Source organism: Clarias gariepinus, chromosome 4 (genome assembly GCF_024256425.1).
Source record: "Clarias gariepinus isolate MV-2021 ecotype Netherlands chromosome 4, CGAR_prim_01v2, whole genome shotgun sequence".
Taxonomy (NCBI): domain Eukaryota; kingdom Metazoa; phylum Chordata; class Actinopteri; order Siluriformes; family Clariidae; genus Clarias; species Clarias gariepinus.
Window position 1 is genome coordinate 6,495,416 of NC_071103.1, and position 21,234 is coordinate 6,516,649.

The window sequence follows — 21,234 nt, forward strand, 5'->3', positions numbered from 1 at the left end:
ATTAGAGTGTTACAGCCAGATAAATGTTCCAGTGCAGTTATATACTGTACAGTACATCTAAAAAGATTAGAATATAATTTAATTATTTAGATAATTTTATTTAAAAAATGTTAAACTAAATTTAATTTAAAAAAAAATTCTCATATATTCATCATTCATTACACATAAAATCTTTTTTGTTTTAATTAGGCAAACAGTTCATAAATATATTAGAGACAGTAGACTGTTTCTTTTACAGTACAGCAATTTGTCAATAATAAAAAAAAAAAATCTATTAATAACACCCGGCAATGTGTCATAGTGGTTGGCACTGTTGCCTTGCACCTTCAGGGTACATGTTAAATTCCTGCCTCGGGGTCTGTGTGCATGGAGTTTGCATGTTCTCCCAGGATTTCCTCCAGGTAATCCAGTTTCCTCCCACAGTCCAAAGAGATGGAGGTTACATTAATTGGCATTAACAAATTGCCCATAGTGTGTGAATGAGCGTGTGTGTGCCCTGGGACGGATTGGCATCCCATCCAAGGTTTACCTTGCCTCGTGCCCTAAGCTTTCTCGGCCAGGCTCCAGGCCCCTGCGACCCTTTATACGGGATAAAGCATTATAGACTATAAGTAGGTAAGTTAGCATTAATAACATAATGACACATTGTACTTTTAACTGTTCATAGTTAATGTAATCAAGCATCTGCGATAGACCAGGGTACATTTTCTAGTTGCTTCAAGCAGCAATCAGAGAGAGAGAGAGAAAGAAAGAAAGAGAGAGAGAGAGAGAGAGAGAGAGAGAGAGAGAGAGACTAATAAGGAAATTACATTTTATAGGATCCATAATGTAAGCAATAACAGCAATTACTTCCTCAGTCAGGGAACTTGCTTTTACAAGGAGCTGACACTTCTGTACAACAAGTGCTTGAAAATCATCTGCTGCATTAATATAAAGTAACTCATATGTATCTGGTAAATGATATGTATTGAGATAAATACATATTATTTAAGTTAAAGCTATAAATATTTAAACCTGTGCTGTTATGAAAAATAATTGAACACCTTCTTTTGTTAGAATTTACCTTTATAATAAACTATTATAGCCAATAGACAATCAAAGCAAAAAAATATGTGTTTGAGTATCATCATCGTTGGTTGTGACATAATAGTGGCACCTGAAAAATACTTTTAGTATATTGATAAGGATAAAGGATAGCATTTATTTTAGGATGGATGTCATTCATTTCTCTCTTATGACCGTTTTATCCATCTTTCACAAGGGTGCCAATACTTTTGGAGCTATTACAGTATATATAGATAACATTGATTATCTTGCTTCAAAGGGTTACAAACTTTAAAACAACAGGTCTTGTGGGATGGGATGATGAAATGAAAACAAGTGAACTGGCGAAAGGGTCGTGGGTGGCCAGGGCTCACTGATGCACATGGGGAGCCATGGCTGGCCCATGTAGTTCGATCAAATATGAAGGTCAGATGTTCGTATGCATTCATTTTCTGTGTCTAGATATTTCTGCCATTATAAGTGCTTATTCATATCCTCTGAAAAGCTTTTAGATTCTCATAGCCTCTGAAAAGAATTAAGTCCTTTAAACTTTTTAAGAATAGAGGCTTACATAGAAAACACACAATACATAAGACAGAACATTATATTTTCAAGTTCACATTCTGAGATTCTAATTATCCTCCCCTTTTCTGCCATATTCTCTCGGCCGTTGCGTCTGAATCGAACTGAAAAGAGCTCTAATTCTCGTCATTTCAGGCAAAGGACATTTTGTTATTGAAAAATCTTTTACTCCTCTACCAGCCTTTTTTTAGTACCACAATATGTTCTACTTTCTTCCTTCATTAGACCAGTATGAAAGGCTAGACAGACAAATTGGACAATTGTGCAGTCTTTTACCTTAAAGTGGAAAATGTATGTGAATTGTTTCTGACAAGCTGACCTGACGAGAGAAACTGCATTTGTAAACCTTAAGACATAATAAAAAGTTTGGAAGATACAGCATAATTAGTTCTTATTTTTATCTTGGAAGCTTGTATAATTGTGTTTTTTTTTACACTATATAAACAGCAGTAGGTTTATTTGTTTCTTTGGCAGAAGGCTATAACATGACACATGAGGTTTAAAATCCTTGCCCAGTAGGAATCTTCCAAACGGGATCTTTCTGACAAATGAATCGAGTTAGGGTTATAGTTGCTGCACAAGTCTGTGATCGTAATGCAGAAGAAGAAGCTCTCTGTTTCCTGCTTAGTCTAACTCCCTGTTTTCACTTACAAACTGTGTCTAAAGACCAAAAGAATAAAGTGGAGGAAATGAGGTTACTCCACATGGTGGCTGGCCTTCCTCTTTCTGTTAGAGCCACATGGTAAAGATGCTCCATTTTAAGATGTATTTTATGATGTAATCCATAAAAAAAAAAATCATAATATTTTTTTAAAAAACAATTGTATGACAAACATCTGAATAAAATAAATGCTTAAAATAAAGTGTTTTTAATATGCTTTTTTTTTTTCCTAAACATTTTCCAATCTCTGTACCTAATCACATACCTACGGATCCATATAACATTTGAGGAACAACATGACTGACACAGAATTGATAGAAAGAGATGCAAGGAAACAGTTACATATTCTGCAATGAAATGACGTAAAGTGGCACCAAACACTTTCTATTCAAAGTAGAGTTCACATAGGAAAGCAGTTTTAAAGATCATGATTTTTACACATTGCATTTTACATTTATTTGTATGCTTTGGGTTTACTTCTTACATTTATAACTTTGAAGAGCATTTTATGTGACTTAAAAATATCCTGAATATCCTTAAAAATATTTTTTTAATACTTTTTATGCTATACATGTATTTTTTTTTTTTTCTTAATGTGTCATTGAAAATTTTATTTTAATTGCATAGACTACATTTCCACTGGACATTTTAACCTACTTTAGCATAGTTGTATTTTTCAGTGTAAATTTTTATTTTTAGGTTAGGGACCTGTCACACTGAGACGAAAACCATAAAGTTTGTGGTCAAAACGGTCATGCCATTTTCTATACACGTCCCTGTCAGATTCTCAATTCGGCTACCATGTGGTCAATAATTTCCTATCAAGCACATGAACAGGTGCTTATCAGGTCCCTCTCACTTGGCCCTTTTCACGCACTTACCATGTTGCCAGTGCACCTGGCGGGTTGGTAGAAAGACCCTGACATGCTCTGTGCTTTTTTTTATATCAAAAATGGTGTTATCCATTATTTATATTAATTTTTCTGAATGTGACATGGACGTACTGATAACCTGCTGCATGCCTGCCATGAACATGGAAAGCACAAGAAGAACATAATATGAACATAATGTGGTCTTCTGAAGCGTAGCATGGGCTTATCATGTTCATAGCCAAGCCTGGTCACAACGCAGTGACATCCCAATGACAGCACAGTAAGAACGCATCCAACCTCTCCCCTCTGCACCATGTTTGTAGTAGTCAACTACACACCCCCCCTTCTTGCGGAGTGTGAGCAAACAATTCAAAAAGATGCGGCTGGCTGGCGTCACGTCATTCGGAGGAAACATGTGATAGTCTTAGGCTGACCCTGTTTGAGTAGTAGCCTTGATGTGGGAGACGCCTACTAGCGGAGTCGAAATTGGATACAACTAAATTAGGGAGAAAATCGGGGGGGGAAACATTGATAAATACAATTGAATTTTTTTGGAAATCTTTTACAATTTTGACTTATTTTATGTGGAAGCTAGGTTAAGGGCAGAGGTGAGCATTTGTGAGCAGCAATATGGTTTTATGCCTAGAAAGAGTACATCAGATGCAGTATTTGCTTTGAGGATGCTGGCGGAGAAGTACAGAGAAGGTAACAGGGAGTTGCATTGTGTCTTTTTAGATTTAGAGAAAGCGTATGACAGGGTGCCAAGAGAGGAGCTGTGGTATTGTATGAGGAAGTCTGGAGTGGCAGAGAAGTATGTTAGAGTGGTGCAGGACATGTATGAGAGCTGTAAGACAGTGGTAAGATGTGCTGTAGGTGTGACAGAAGAGTTTAAGGTGGAGGTGGGTCTGCATCAAGGATCAGCTCTAAGCCCCTTTTTGTTTGCTCTGGTGATGGACAGGATGACAGATGAGGTAAGACAGGAGTCCCCATGGACTATGATGTTTGCAGATGACATTGTGCTCTGTAGCGAGAGCAGGGAACAGGTGGAGGAAAATTTGGAGAGGTGGAGGTATGCTCTGGAAAGCAGAGGAATGAAGGTTAGCCGCAGCAAGACGGAATACATGTGTGTAAATGAGAGGGACTCAGGAGGATCGGTAAGGCTACAGGGAGCAGAGGTAAAGAAGGTGCAGGATTTTAAGTACTTGGGGTCAACGGTCCAGAGCAACGGAGAGTGTGGAAAGGAGGTGAAGAGGCGGGTACAGGCAGGTTGGAATGGGTGGAGAAAAGTGTCAGGTGTGTTAAAAGAGTATCAGCGAGAATGAAAGGAAAGGTGTACAGGACAGTGGTGAGACCAGCGATGCTCTACGGCTTAGAGACAGTGGCGCTGAAGAAAAGACAGGAGGCAGAGTTGGAGGTAGCAGAGCTGAAGATGTTGAGGTTCTCTTTGGGAGTGACAAGGATGGATAGGATTAAGAATGAGTTTATCAGAGGGACAACCCACGTTAGATGTTTTGGAGATAAAGTCAGAGAGGCCAGATTGAGGTGGTTTGGACATGTTCAGAGGAGAGATTGTGAATATATCGGTAGAAGGATGCTGAGGTTGGAACTGCCAGGCAGGAGGTCTAGAGGAAGACCAAAGAGGAGATTTATGGATGCAGTGAGAGAGGACATGAAGTTAGTTGGCGTGAGAGAAGAGGATGCAGAGGATAGGGTAAGATGGAGGCAGATGATTCGCTGTGGCGACCCCTGAAAGGGAACAGCCGAAAGACAAAGAAGAAGAAGACTTATTTTATGTGTAAGCAAAAATGTTAAAGGGTCAAACATAGATAATGTTTTTATATGTTAAAGAATAATATATAATTAAATCTAATATACTATTCAAATATTTTTCAATCCCTTTTTCACTTTTTGGACTGGACAGCGAGGCCAAAACGGCCAAAAAGATGTAGGGGAAAGGAGAAGCAGTTCAGGAAAGCCTCTAGACTACTACACAGAGTGGTGGGCAGAGTAACCCATAATAGTAATCTATTGTGATTTATTACCTTCCCCTTCTATTGTAACTGTAAAGTGTAGACAGAGCCATAAAACACTTAGGTTTGTTTATTTGTTTAGAACTCTAGAATCTATAGGGACCTTGCATGGCTTGCAAATTCGCTTGCATGCATGACTGCGATCTATGATGGGGCTTGATGAAGCAAGGGTCCCAAAATGAGGATGAAAATTGAGAGCTGTCTGGAGGCCTCAAACTGAAAATCCTGGAGCTGGAGCATAATACCTTGTGAAATCGAAGCCGACAGGCCATTACGTGCAGAGAATGAGATGTATGGCATCTCTGAGGAAGCGTTACACAGAGCGCAGGTGGCTGAGGGGGCTTTCAGGTGAAATAAATGCAACCTTAGAAGCGTGTCATGACTGTAATGACTTTATGAGATGCTGATTATCTGGCTAAAACTGGTATTCATAAAAAGATTATTAAATCAAGAAGAAGACAGCACCCTGGTCATGGCGGTGTTAAAAATCAAATAAAAATATTTATCACATATTAAAATTATCTTGCCAAATTTTCAAGTTTGAGATTATAAGAATAGTATAAATTATATTTAAAGCATTGTTGCAACTTGCAAAAAGTGAGCATCTTTTTAATAGGAACAATTTAGAGGCTATGGGATAAACTGTCCTTCAGTACCTGCTGTAGCCTGGTAACAGTTGCATTGTATTTGAGGCCTTTCAAAAAAGGTACTTAATTTTTATCTCCAAAAACACAAGGATGGTTTAACACGAAGAGTAAATGATGAAGGTCACAGACATATTTATAGTAAGTGGAACTCTTATGATTCTTAAGCAACAAGGTTTTATACAAAAGGTTTATACAAAAAATGTCAAGCCCGTCTACAACTACAGTGAAAAATCTATATTATAGGAGAGAGAGAGAAAAAAAATGTATATAGAACAAATTAAAAAAGAGGCTCTGAGTATGAGGAATCATTTTCACACACATTGAAAATGATTGGGATGTGCTGGAGAGGGGTTTGACCATCAATAAAAGATCTCACCACAAATTTTTGCAACTCTGAATGCAAATAAATTATGTGACTGTAAAATGTCGAAACTATGCCATGGTTAATGCCCACCATAATCCAAATTAAAGGCGAGCCAATATAAAGTGTGCAACTATTTATTAGCCAGGAAGTATACAACCTTCATGTGGGCCAGCACTGGGTCAAATATCTAAATTCCCAGGAGAACATAAGGCAGCCTGTGAGGTGAAAAGGAGCCATGTGCGCACACAGGGACAATTTAACATAAGCAGTCCCCCAATCTATGTTTTAACAGGCAAGTAAAAACAGCAAAACATGGAAGGAATCCACATAAGCAGAGATCAGAAACCCTGTACAGATGGGCTAAAAGGACCGAAAAGTGTCCATGGGGTAATTAATTTATCCACATCTGATATCACACAACTCTGTATAACAAACCATGCATTGCATAACGTACAGTGTACAATAGAAATTAATCACAGACAAGTCATTTGGTCATTTAAGATATTTATTTTAAAAATAATCTGTAGAAAAATCTTTACATAAAAAATTCCCAGGGGCAAAAAAGGCAATTTAAAAAAAAAAAAAAAAAAAAAGAAAGAAAAAGAGAATACATTCATAAATCAGCAATGGTGTGTGTGTGTGTGTGTGTGTGTGTGTGTGTGTGTGTGTGTGTGTGTGTGTGTGTGATATATAGATGTGTGCAGCTCTGAATGCGTGTGTATGTGTGTTGGTCTGAATGCATGTCTGGTGCGCTCCATCTTTGGGACAAAATGCTATAAGAACTGTAACATCATAAATGGATGAGCACTTTCTTTCTGAGATAGGGCAGGAAGTTATGTTCCATTGTTTAAAGAAAAAAAAAGAAAAAGGTTTAAAATGCGATCACATGATTTAACCAAATCACATTTGTGATCCCAAGTACAATTACAGTGAGGACACTACAATAAAGACAACAGTGACTAACAGCCAATCAGCGCCAAGACATTTGCATAGAACATAGATGGAAACGTTGCATGTTTTTATTGGGCCTAGTGCTTCTTGGGGCACTGGTACCTGGGAAACCTTCACCCTGGGGTACTGGTCTGGTAGACTCGCACTGTAAATTTGGCACATCTCGCTTCCAAATAAACAAGAAAATTGTACAGCACAGATCTTTGGTGCCACCTACTGGTGTGGACATTGAACTGTGGAAATCTGGTATGGATACTGGATTAGGAACCACTTTTTGGCCAGGCTAATGTAAACGAAATGCATCTTCACCGAGTGGAGTGGAATGGATAATAAAGAAGTTAAGGCTGATAAATCAACGACACCAACTACCGGTGCAGGAGATGAGCATACATAACAAAAAGTCATCAGGTTAAGGTGTGAGGGAGGCCACCTTTACATTGTGTGTAATTCTACATATAAAAGGAACCACGGCCATTACTTCATTCTTATTTCCTTGTGTTGTAAAGGCAAAGGAAAGAAAATGAAGAAAGAATGAAGAGAAGGATTAAAGAGAAATTCAGGCAAATAAACAAAATGAAAAACAAGATTTGACAGTTTGGCTGGAGGGGAAAAAAGAGAAGGAGAAAAAAAAAAAAAAAAGGTACAGGCAACTGTGACATAAGTAACACTTAGGCCCAGGAATTTGGCACAGAGTGAGTGGCTCCACCTGCTGGTACTGAAGCTGAACTCCAGCAATCTGGGAAGCCATTGAGTGCAAAAGGAAAATTCACAACGACTCGGGATTTAGACATGATGATATAGTAGTGGAGTACAGATGCAACATCACACTTGGCCTTCATCGGCTTATGCTCATGACAACACAAAAACACAAAAATGTAAACACTGAAGAGTAGTAAAACATAAATTAAAAATAACCTAAAAAAAGAAAAAGGCAAATTATAAAAACACTCATATTGCACGAGTTTTACTAAACTCCAATACAGCTTGGCTGCAATGAGAACATTTAGTGTTTGGCACAAACAGGGGGAAAAAAGGGAAAATTTAAAAACAATAGTAAAAATAAGTGAATAAAGGAAAGTACTTTAAAAAAAAAACAAAGAAAAAAAACAAATGGCAGTCACCGGTGACGTGGATACGCAGCTTGGACCGCGTGGAGACAGGAATGGCTACCTTTGACCTGTGGCTGTTCTATCTACTGAGGCTAGAGGGCGCCGTTTCCCCCCTCCTCTGTGCCACGTGTTTCGGTTGTGCTGTGGAAGACTGGTGCGAGGTGCTGGCATCAAACCAGGATCGAAGCCACCGGGAACCTTCGGGCCGAACCTCTGAACGTTATGAAACTAAAAAAAATATTTACAATAAAGCAGAATTAAGACTCATCACAAGGCAACTTTGATTTTCTTTCACACCCACAATGCTGGATCATTTTCACGTCTTTGTGATCAATCCAACAGGACAATCAAAAATTTAGACATGAGCCCTACTGGAATTTATCTTTTCCAACTCCTAACTCTATTCAGAGTATTACAGTCACTGGGTAAATAAAACTCTTAAAAGAGAATGGACTATTGAGCTACTGTAGTAACTAAATGACTACTCTTTAGAATTCTATCTGCATACGGCTTCCTCCAATTTAATCTAAATGTTCCCTATATTAGGCGGCACGGTGGTGTAGTGGTTAGCACGGTCGCCTTGCACCTCCAGGGTCCGGGATCGATTCCTGTCTCTGTGTGCATGGAGTTTGCATGTTCTCCCCGTACCTGGTGGGTTTCCCCCGGGTACTCCGGTTTTCTCCACAGTCCAAAGACATGTAGGTTGGGTTAACTGATGTTCCCAAATTGCCTGTAGTGTGTAAATGTGTGTGTGGGGCTGCGTGCCCTGCGATGGATTGGCGCCCTGTCCAGAGTGTACCCCATTTTGTGCCCCAAGTCTCCTGGGATAGGCTCCCCCGCGACCCTGAATACAGGATAAAGCGGTAATGACAATGAGGGAGGGAGTGAGTGTGCCTTCTTTATACTTTTTATTAACGAAGTTTTATTTTATACCTCCGAGGTCTGGGCCAAACCACCAAAATCTGACGTCTTTATCTGCTCACTTGCCTTGACATAAAAATGTTAAATGTTTTTTTTTTATTATTATTATTTACTTCAACATTTAAAAATGTTAATACAAAAAAAAATGTCAATTATAAATATACATTGATAAACCATAGTCTTAAAAACCAATGAACTGTAATTCAATACCCTTCCTCACATGACCACACCTGGTATCCCACCACATTAGCCAGCAAGTGAACAGTATGTTCCCAAAGTTGAACCAATGGAAGCAGGAAAAAAAAAAATAAATAAATAAATAAATAAATGGGCAAGTACGAGTCTCTGACAAAGGCCAAATTTTAACTTCGTTAAGGAGTCTCAAACGGCAGGTCTTGTGTGCCATCCTTGGTGTACAGAGGATAGTTTCTTATATACTTGTATATGTTTACTTATAGTCTAATATATATAATTATGTAAAAAAAAATTTTTTTCTACACACATGTCCATATTCTATAGCCAGATTGTATAGTATACATTTTATACTGGTCGTATTCTATTTTTTTTTTTCTACTTTTTTTTATTTTGTCTTATTTTTTGCTGCCGTGGCAAAACTAATTTCCCACTTGTGGGACTAATAAAGGTTTATCTTATCTTATATAGTATAAAATAAAGGCATTGAACTAGCAACCGGGTCATGGGTGCTCAAAGCTCATGTGGATGTTACTTTCACAAATACTACCTACATAAACTTGTTGCTGATAAAGTAAACCACTTTCTGGGAAAGATGTTCCCCAGTTGCAGTGGTCTGTTTCAGGAGGATAATGTGACCAGACACGCGGCAAAAAATGGTTCAGGAACATGACAGCCTCCAATTTCCCTAAACCTCACGGAGATCGAGCATAAGTGGGATGTGCTGGCCAAACAAGTCAGATCCACGGATGGAAGTGCATGGACTTGGAGTTAGATTCCACAGCACACAAGTTCTTGTAGAGTCCTTGCTCTAATGAAGGGAGGACTACTCTATTGGGTAGGTGGTTTAAAAGACATGGCTGATCATTATGTAGATTTATGCTGCAAACAATTAGAGATTTTAAGCCAATTGTGAGGGGGGGATTAAAAATCAAGTAAAGTCAAGATCACACGCACAAAAAAATAAATAAATAAATAAATAAATCATATAACTCAAATATTTTTTCTAGTAATATGCATTTGTTCTAAAGCTAGCCCTGCACACTGGACATCCAAATTTACGATTAATGTATAGCGAATAAAGCCAGTATTTCATCCTAATCCTAGATAATAAGTCAAACTTAGGGGGGGGGAACTGGTTTCTTTTGGCTAAATAAATTAACATTAGTTGAGTGCAACTTTGTACTTGTGTTTAAGTCACTCAGCAAAACCAAAATATCTCCTGTAATCAGTAAGTTTCATGGGGACAACGTGGTCATTTCTGTTATCTGCCAGGATCCATGACAGATGTGAAAAGCCCAAGTGGATGTTTACCTTAGGCTGGTGTTGGAGGCCGGGGAGCGGGCCGAGGTAGATGGGCGAGGACAGCCGGTATCCGTTGCTCAGTGGCACACACCCGTCCAAACACAGAGGTCTGCCAGGTACAGGTGGGGGAAGAGATACAAGGTTGGGCTTCCGCACCTGAAACACCAAAACGTACAGGATAAGGGTCTTGCAGACTCGATATCAATTTAATAAAATATCAATAAAACAAAGATTAAGTTTATAGCCAGAAAAGTGAACAGAACTTGGCCAATCCATAGACTAAAGGCGGGTCATCTGAGGTTGAGACTAACTCGTTAGGTCACGAAACAGTAATCCATAAATCTGATCTATTAAATACAGTACAACACAATTACACTGCCTGGTCAAAGCGTCAAATTACTGGGCTACATCAGGCAAATGAGGAAAACAAAAAATCTAAGGAAATGAATAAAACAAAAAAATAAATAAATAAATGAGTAAATGAATAAAATACTGGAAATGGGTCAAGAACCCTTTAATACAACCTGAAATAATAGTGCTGAACCGGCAACATTGCAGAAGACTGTTTTCTGACTGTGTCACTTAAACACTTAACTTTGGAGCATATATATATATATATATATATATTTTTTTTTTTTAATCATTAGCCACCATTACCCTTCAGCTCCGAAGAATATCACAAACATGCAATTTCTGTACCAGACGCCTGCAACATGTACAGTAGAATGGTGCACTCTGCTGTCCTGACTAGTTACTACAGGACTCTGAAGACAGTTATACCTGTGCATTAGAGGAAGTAGTTTCTGACGGATTTGTCCCGCTCTGTGGCCTCTGCTGAGTGCTGGGCACAGTGTATGCTGCAAAGGTTTGCTGGGGGACTTGAGGTCCAGATGGTATGGAGTCTGAGTCCTGGGGTAAAAAATATATAAAAAATAAAAAAAAGTCTGTATAAAGGGATGAAACAACATTGTGTTTCACAGGCACGTGGATAAAAAAAAGGACACTAAATGTTTATAACAGCAGCAAGTTAATTTTTTTTTTTTAAACGTTTAATTACACTAAAAGTGCTTAACAACTTAAACAACCAGCTGACAGCAGGGCGTCATCTCTACCTAAAGCACCTTTCTGAAATATAACTCAGGCAATCATGCCAACCTACAATGTCACTTCCTGAGAGCGATGAAACAGAAGAGGCTGAAGATGATGACGAGTGCTGCTGAGGACTGGACAGAGACATATGAGAATCGGCACTTTGGGGAGATGCAGAGTCTCTCTGCTGATCCTCGGAGTCGCCTCCGAACTGGACAACTGATAAAACACACATACACAGACATGGTGCAGGTTATAGCATTAAAGTTATAGCATTCTGTGTAGGCACAAAAAAATAAAAAAATTCAGCATGCCATGAAGACTTGAACTCACTGCAACGGTTGATTCTGGCATTGTGTCTGTCCCCCCACTTCTGGATGATCCACTCCCTGTAGTTAATCACTTCCTGGGTCAGTTTCAGGATCCGGCTGAGTGTGCTGAGGGACACAGACCATGCGTCATTTACATACTGTATTCATTGTAGACGGTTACAGGACATTTCTGTAAATGCATTCTCTTTAGCAAATCAACTTGTATTTTTTTTCCTTTAAAAATCACTTTTTAAGCCACCCTAGGGTTCTCTTTGTCTTTCACTGTATCCATAAATCTCCTCTTTGGTGTTCCTCTAGACCTCCTGCCTGGGAGTTCCATCCTCAGCATCCTTCTACTGATATATTCACCATCTCTCCTCTGAACATGTCCAAAACACCTCAATCTGGCCTGTTAGATGTTAGATGCTTTGGAGATAAAGTCCTCTGACTTTATCTTCAAAACATTTAACATGAGGTTCCACCTCTGATGAACTCATTAGGGTATGGTAAATAATACAATTATATTTTCACTAATCAACACACACACCCAATTATAGCAAAAAGTGGCGATAAGAAGATACTAAGACAAAATTTGCTACAGTAAGAAACCATTATAAACTTCTCTTATCGCTGTAGCCCATGGCTCTTCACGTGAGATGTAAAAATTTTGCTCAGGTCAGCCAATGACCAACTGACCTGTCGTTATCCTTGTTGGGATACGAACGGGCGAGAGGAGACACGGCGTGACTCAGGACGATGTAGGCGTAATCAAACACCCGCTTCACCTGCAGGGCTCCGTAAGAACTGCGGCCCACGTCGTTGCCTTAAAAAAATAAATTTAAAAAAAGTTACTCTTTTTTTTTTTTATTTAAACATGTACTTAAGTTATTTTACACACTTTAATTGCATATACTTGTTATTTAGGAGTTAACGACAAGGGGTGTTCAAACCGGGACCCGATTGTGCAAAACAACAAAACACAGATTAACACAGATACGAAAGTTAAAAACTCATTTTATTTCTCTATATAATCCCCTGCTACACTAATCCGAGCTGCACTTATCCCAGTGTTTCACTAGTGTTTGGATACCATCAAGGTAGGAAGTTTTCTGAGACTGCTTCGCATCTGGAAATGCTGCCCCGCCCAGGAACTACATTACGGGCCCAAACATGTGGAAATGGTCATGACTGAGATGAAATACAAGAGATGTGGCAATACCTCCCTGCCGAGTTCCTGTAATGTGCAAGTGGTGTTGGTCAATGATCGTGTGAACAGTTCCCACAGACATGTGCGTCTCCCGCAGGTTGGTGACAATTCGTCTGTCGATTTTCAAGCGTTCCACTCACCGGATGTTCACAGGAATGACTGTAGTGAGCTCTGATCCATCTCAGCTCATCACTCAAGGACGTACGGCCTCCTTTAAAACGTTCGCACCGTTTAAACTTTTCACTGTGACTAAGAGTCTCATCATCGCACTGTCCCTGAAGTCTTCTGTAAACGTCAATCACTTTCATGCCTTCATTTACAAGAAATTTTATAACAAGTCCCAGTTTGACTCGTCTCTTGACACCCTTTGTATTTTGAAGTACGACACTGCAGTAAGTTTATTAATTTAATTGATTTTATTCATTTCCTTCATACCTGGTAAGTTGGGATCTTCAATACACAGCATGGAGGGTCTGTGACCACTACTCATGGCTTTTATCATCTCCTCTTTGGAAAGGTAAGCCCCCCCGTTCTTCACGCGGATCCCCGTTTTCAGGTAGTTGAAGTGGCGGCCGTAGAGCTCGAAGAACTCGATCAGCAGGATGCCAAGGTTTATGTTGGTCGCCCTGCAGTCGATCCGGGGGTGAAGCTAAAGCACAATCCCACAGCCGTTACCACACAATATATTAAACAGGGCATAGCATGCGACTTCCCACGTCTACCCGCAAATATTTTTGGTTTTTCTTCCCACTTGTCAAGGCACTGATGAAAAGTTTCAGGACAGCATGTGGTTTGTGCTGGTTGTGTAACGTTCAAGTGGTTCTTTTACCTGCAGGAAGCTGATGGCCATTAAAATGAGGCAGTAGGAGCTGATGCCTCCCGTAAACACCTCGTTTAAATGCCACTGCAGCAGAAACTGCTTCAGAACGAAGATCAGGTACGGGAGCACGGTGTACTTCTGCAGGGGTGAGACCAGGAAAGAAACACAAACACAGAATCAGCGCAGAAATAACAAGCAATCATTCATTGCAACAACAAACATACAAGGGTAACAAAATGAAATACAGGTTGATTTTTGCCATCATTGTTGTGTTTGATGTTTCCCCCCAAAAAAAAAAAAAAAAAAAAAAAAAAAACCCGCTGCATGCAGTTCACTTTGAGTTTTAACACCAAACGATGTCCAAGAGCTGAGACGAAAGGTTTCTCAATTATAACACTATAATCATAGGCTACAGCCTAATTCAAGGCTTTTCCAGAATTAAATCTGTAAATCCTCAAAACTACGCTTCACCTTTAAGTGGTCCTTGATGAAGCGTGCCGCTTTGACCGCGGTCTCCACGTTAAAACTGATGTCCACCTTCACCTCCGTCTCCCTGTCAGTTAGCTTGATGATAGGAACCTGAGGATACAGAAGGCCAGATGAACAAACAGCGTCCATGGTAAAAAAATTATAATAATTTAAAAAAAAAAAAAGGTCAAAAAGCTATAAAGTGACATACTGTGGCTTTGTCCAGGATTTTAATAGAGAAGGGTTTGGCGAGGTTTTGCTGCCTCAGAGCCTGATCGAGCTGCTGCAGAGGAGGACGTTCCCACTTCCCAAACACCACGAGGTCAATGTCACTGTCACACACACACGCATAGCCTCAATGACCTTTAGTTTCACTAAACAGATTTTCCTATAGACATTTGAGGCGATAAATCTACATATCGACTTCCTTTCACAAATGTCATTCCCGTTACTCTTTTACTCACTCCCGAAACTCCTTTCTCCATCTTCCATTCTTTTCCTTTCTTTCTTTCTTGCTCCACTGCTTTCTTGCTTCCTTTTCTCTTTGATTAATAGACCACATAATTCACCCATTTATTCAGTCACCTAATCATCTTCCTTTTCGTTTCTGTTCCCCCCCTTCTCTTTTCTTCCTTACCCCAGAGTTTCTGTTCATTCTCTGACCGTGTCACAGATTAAACTTTGAGGAAAATGCTCCTTACCTTGTTGGAAGATAAAGTCCGGTACTAAAGCTGCCAAATATTTGCACCTGAAAAAAAAAAGTTTAATGTTGCTGAATATACCAAACAGAGGGTTAATTATTTTTCAATAACAGCATCTGACAAGCAGCTCCAGCACTCTGGAATAAACCATCGAGTTACACACTTGTTTATAATAATGACATTAGTTAATCTGACTAGTTTAATATGCATTTATATTATTTTACAACAGTATATCTCAGTTTTTTTGTGTTCATTGTGACATTGCTAGGGCTGATAACATGATATTGACTAATGGTATATTTTTATTCATACACGTTTGCATTTTACATGATAAAAGGCTGCAGCGCCTCTATAATCCTACAGGGGTGCACTCTAAACTATTCACACATTGGCCAGCGACACAGAATTTCATGTGGTTGGAGCAAACGGTTTGCCAAATTTGCTTACAATTGTAACATAACCGGAAAACAAATAAACAAAAAAAAAAGGATAAACTACAGAAATCGCAATACCTGGTAGGGTTAGGGTTAGATATCAAAGCAACCTTCTTGTACATCATCCTGCTTTATCAGCTATGGCTATAAGAAAAGGCTTTCTACGTCAGATTTCCTTTCATAGCATTACATGTGTAGAACTAGTGTCAACAAGTTAGAAACATGACTGTTTAGGTCAGTGATGTGTCGCATCTGTGACTTGTTAATCAGCTACAAAGTAGTCAAAAAGTTTGATGAGCATTTTCATTATAACTAATCTTGCTAGGATTTTAAAAAGCCACCCAGGTCATACAGTTTTTTTTTTTAAGCTCTCCTTTCATCTCACCATTACCATAAAGCACTGATGACCTTTGGCAGATTAGTTTCAGGTGGCTTAAACAGAATAAAAAGTAACTTTTTGTACTTTGGTCCACTCTAGAGAAAGCATAGACTCTAACGTCAGTGATCTTACACAAGTGGAATTTGTAACAATGATCACACCAGATAATGCTAAAGTGCATGGATATAACCTTAATCCAATCTGTGATGGCTCACAAAAGTAAAACTCATGATTATCACGCTAATAAAAGAGTCCTGAGCTTGACGCATCATAAAATAAGCAGATGTTGATCATAAAAGTGGGCGTTATAAATTCCATATGATTTAACATTTAGAGTAAAGGTAATTTTATAATTAGCAAATATTCCTAATCAGATAAGGCTTCCTACAGCTGGTTTACTTTCATAGCATTACACATGTAAAACCAGCGACAATGGAAGAAACATGTTTGCGTACCTCATGTACACCCGAAAAAAAGCAATGTCCGCTAGATGACATGACAGAGCAAAAACATTCCTGTCAATCTGAATTTTAAGTCCAACAGTAACAGTTGGCAATTCCCTGCACTGCGAGGATAAACATGCTGATGTTAACGTTTACAGGTTTCTGCTGTCTGATTGGCACATATCCAAAAAAACTCACTCCACATTCAAAGAGATTTAGCAAAAATAACAATAAAAAAAAATTACAAATTACTGCACGAAAGTCTTAAACCACCACACATTTCTTCATGTTTTGCATCCAAAGAGGGAGAATTTATTCTCGTTTTTGGCAAGTTAATGGCTCTCGATTTTTTAATCCAGTCCCTGTACCTGAGCAGTTTTAAAGGAATGTTTTTTGTTTGTCAAGCCACACACTGAGCTTTAAATCATTCAATCATTAAAAACATATAGTGTAATGGTCTGGAATCGAACCCGGACCCTGGAGGTGCAAGGCGACAGCGCTAAGCACCAAGCCACAGTGCCACCTCCATTTGCGGCCTGTCTTAGTAAAACATTTCTTCCTACGTCTTTAATTTAATCTAAATTTACTCGTAACAGATTGTGTGGTACACGATAGCTAAGTGAAAACCTCCTTTTTTTTTTTTTTTTTTTTTTTAAAAAAGGTCTGAATCTGTAACCAGCCATCTCAGCGATGTTACCCACGTTAGCCGTCGGCCACAAGTTCTTGATCACATTCTCGATGCGGTTCACTACATCCCTCCTCATGGCTTCTTCCTCAGGTCGAGGGGACATAAAGGCATAGAAGTCCACGATCTCTTCATGAAGACTGAAAAAAACAAGAATACTGTGTTAAAAAGCACATTTTTGCTAGTGGCATTAACCTAAAAAGGAGCATGAAAACAAAATCCTAACAGAAAAATTTTATGTTTAAATACGTTCATTGTATTTAAAAGCTTGTGTGGACGTGTGTGGTAAGGCACAGCTTACTTGCTTTAATGTATTACTAAATACATAGTTAAAGAAATGAGCTGGTTTGGCAAAAACAAAATTGTCTGAAGACATTTTTGTCATGTGCTTATTTAGTTTCAAACTGGAGTAGTAAGGCTAACCCTGCTAACAGGCATGGCGTTGAGAGACTACTAGAATAGCTAACGACTGACAGATACTTAAGCTATCAGGCTAAGATAGTTGAATATACAGAACCTGTGAGATTAGTGTAGGTAAGTGAAATACTGAAAATTTTAATGCTAGTAGAGCAAACAACCACCAGATACTGAATCTATGAGGCTAATGTAGCTAACAAGCAACAAAAGCCTTCACAAAACACACCTAAACCACCTTTATTTTTTAGAATTCTTTTAATTTAATGGTGTAAATAATTATAGAAACAAGATAAATATATAAATAAAGGTTTTGTTAGAAGCAGAACATCACTTGGAGATTTGATTTAGATTCTACATTTGAACTTGGCAAACAAACGATTTAGCTTTGCCCAAAATGCTGCATTTTGATTAAATCAAGCATGGTTAAATTTGACGAGTTGAAGTGTTGATTAACTAATTCATTAAATAGCTACAACTGATGAAATAAAGCTATATTCACACAGAGGAACATTTTTTTTCTCCATTTTTCTCTACCTTTCCAAAATGGCTGACACCCAAAAGGGGGGGTGGGGGAGGTCAAATAAATTTTTTTTTAAGGTTTTTAAACAAGAGATTTTCAAACACAAGCATGTCAGTTACTACGATTGTTGGTCATGTCCTTTTGAAGCAAACAATTAGTGTTTGATTTTAAACATTGGCACCCTGTAAACCTTAGAGACTTCAAGTTCAAGTGTAAAAATACAATGAAAATGATTCTGGATCACCAAAATTGAGACTGAAGTCTAATTTAAACTCATTTACCAAAAAACTGCAAGTGAAGCAACTTAAGAAGCAAAATGTTTCAGATTATATGATGAAAAGGTGCACATTTTATTCTCCCCCACATCAAAGGTTAAAAGCGCCGTATCCAGATTACTTTTTAAGACGACTCCACCTATTATTAAATAAGAAACCAGAAAAACGAAACCAGAAACATATCGCCCGTCCCTGTTGAATTTACCCGTTAACCCCTGGACTGTATCTCCTCGTCTTCCATGGCATCCCAGTGCAGAAGAGGTTGGAGTTGGAGTTGGAGAGCAGGTTGCTGACCCCGTAAGTGCTGCTGGCCTTGGTTTCAGCCTTCTTCCTGGCTGGATGGTGATGACTGTGATGGTGGTTGTTGTGATGATGACTGTGATGGTCAGATTCTTGAGGGAATTGCTGAGACGGATTGCGGTGATGATGGTGTTGGTGGAGATGTGCATGGAGATGGAGATGCTGCTGTTGGTGCTGATGCAAATAGTCATTGATGTTGTGCAGCTGCTCATTGAAGCTGAAGATGAGTCTGGGATGGGGATGAGGATGGTGGGCGCTTGTGCTGTCACACGAGTCCGATTTGGGACTGTCCGTTTCAGAGTCCAGCGAGGAGGACAAGGGAGACAGGGAGCCATTTTTGGGAGAAGCACTCGGCTTCCCTGCTTCTGTGCAAGTGCCATTCAGTGCAGTCAGATTGCAGTGATCAAACGGAGGAGGCAGAAAGAAACTGGGCGAAACCTGACCGGGATGCGGGCTGATACAGCTGGACGAGCTGGTTTTCATCAAACCTGGCGCCATGGCCGGGTTCACCCGCGGGCTCGGGGAGGTATGAGTAGTCCGTGATCCGTGCGAGGTCTCCCAGATGTGCATCCACAAAACGTTGGCTGGTCCTTTCTGCTCGGGCTGAATCCAAGCCACCCTGGGGTCCATTTAATCTTCAGCGCTCCAACACCAAACAACTTAACAGGGGGGAAAAACCACGAGCCTCCTTATTTATTAAGAAAAACGTCTCGTCCGGACAAACTGATGCATCTGAGAGCGGAAACCTACGCGATTCGATTCAGGATAAAACTCCCCAGCAAGTCGGTAAACTGCGCGGCTGCCCAACGAGAACGTTACCATGAAGCCGCTCCGCTCCTTCGGCATTACAATGTGGCGCAGTCTGGGTACAGAAAGCCTCAAAAGCGCATTCGTGTGGGATTTAAATCCAGCCGAACTCGAAGTGCGCATGCGCACGGGATTTGAAAACCAACCGCTCTGTGAGCTTAGATTTTTATATATGTGTAGTGTTATCTTTCATATATACATAATTTATTTATAATATAAAGCATTTTTAAATCACATAATGCAGAATAATCTAAATGGCCAAAGAATGGAATTATATTTTTGTTTTTAACCCATTTTGACCAATTATTGTGTCGCACATGGCGGACGTGCGCATGCGTTGGATTTTTTGAACCGATTTTGAGACACGCCCCCTCACAAACACACACACACACACACACACAAATCTTATCCTTGTGGAGACATCTAATAATAAAAAATTCTGATTAATAGAGAAAAACATAAAAAACATCCATATGCTGATAATTTTTTCATTTTAAAACTTTATATTAATAATGGGGGAATCTTGCCCACTAGAGGTAAAAGGAAACATATCCCAGGTCCATGAAGAAAAAATGAATAGTGTTATAGGAAAAAAGGTTATAGCCATAAACCAATAATTGGTATCACTTTAAGCTCTAATGTTTTTCTTAAATTTCATAATTTACTGGGGGCCTGGAGCCTATCCCAGGAGACTTAAAGCATGAGGCAGAGTACACCCTGGATGGGGTCCCAATCTATCACAGGATACACACACACACACACACACACACACATGCTTATTCACACACTATGGGCAATTTGGGATGTCTTTGGACATCCTTCAGTTGGTTAATACTGGAGAAATAAATCCCTAATAGAACTCTGTGCTATATGGACACAAGTAAAATTATATAACAGGAAATTTAATTCAATAAACAAACATAAATTTTTAAAATTTAATCTTCTTCTTCTTCTTCTTTGTCTTTCGGCTGTTCCCTTTCAGGGGTCGCCACAGCGAATCATTTGCCTCCATCTAACCCTATCCTCTGCATCCTCTTCTCTCACACCAACTAACTTCATGTCCTCTCTCACTGCATCCATAAATCTCCTCTTTGGTCTTCCTCTAGACCTCCTGCCTGGCAGTTCCAACCTCAGCATCCTTCTACCGATATATTCACAATCTCTCCTCTGAACATGCCCAAACCACCTCAATCTGGCCTCTCTGACTTTATCTCCAAAACATCTAACGTGGGTTGTCCCTCTGATAAACTCATTCTTAATCCTATCCATCCTTGTCACTCCCAAAGAGAACCTCAACATCTTTAGCTCTGCTACCTCCAACTCTGCCTCCTGTCTTTTTTTCAGCGCCACTGTCTCTAAGCCGTAGAGCATCGCTGGTCTCACCACTGTCCTGTACACCTTTCCTTTCATTCTCGCTGATACTCTTTTATCGCACAACACACCTGACACTTTTCTCCACCCATTCCAACCTGCCTGTACCCGCCTCTTCACCTCCTTTCCACACTCCCCGTTGCTCTGGACCGTTGACCCCAAGTACTTAAAATCCTGCACCTTCTTTACCTCTGCTCCCTGTAGCCTCACCGATCCTCCTGGGTCACTCTCATTTACACACATGTATTCCGTCTTGCTGCGGCTAACCTTCATTCCTCTGCTTTCCAGAGCATACCTCCACCTCTCCAAATTTTCCTCCACCTGTTCCC

The 21,234-nt window shown here is 39.6% G+C and overlaps 1 protein-coding gene across 3 annotated transcripts; it reads right to left on the reverse strand.

The window, feature by feature from the left end:
* Positions 1-4,032: 4,032 nt before the first annotated feature.
* LOC128520996 (terminal nucleotidyltransferase 4A-like) lies at positions 4,033-19,606 on the reverse strand. Of its 3 annotated transcripts, XM_053495494.1 has the most exons (13): positions 18,633-19,606; positions 17,232-17,355; positions 15,275-15,321; positions 14,785-14,905; positions 14,577-14,684; positions 14,115-14,243; positions 13,721-13,934; positions 12,775-12,901; positions 12,101-12,204; positions 11,838-11,986; positions 11,459-11,587; positions 10,688-10,834; positions 6,688-8,488 (listed from the first exon to the last, which is right to left on the reverse strand). In XM_053495494.1, exons 1-13 carry the CDS (start codon positions 19,355-19,357, stop codon positions 8,318-8,320), a joined length of 2,295 nt encoding a protein of 764 aa, XP_053351469.1. In that variant the 5' UTR covers positions 19,358-19,606; the 3' UTR covers positions 6,688-8,317. The 3 variants fall into 3 exon arrangements, with proteins under 3 accessions (XP_053351471.1, XP_053351470.1, XP_053351469.1); XM_053495496.1 differs by lacking the exons at positions 6,688-8,488; positions 10,688-10,834 and adding an exon at positions 4,033-4,235; XM_053495495.1 differs by lacking the exons at positions 6,688-8,488; positions 10,688-10,834 and adding an exon at positions 4,435-4,905.
* Between the last annotated feature and the right edge of the window lie 1,628 nt (positions 19,607-21,234).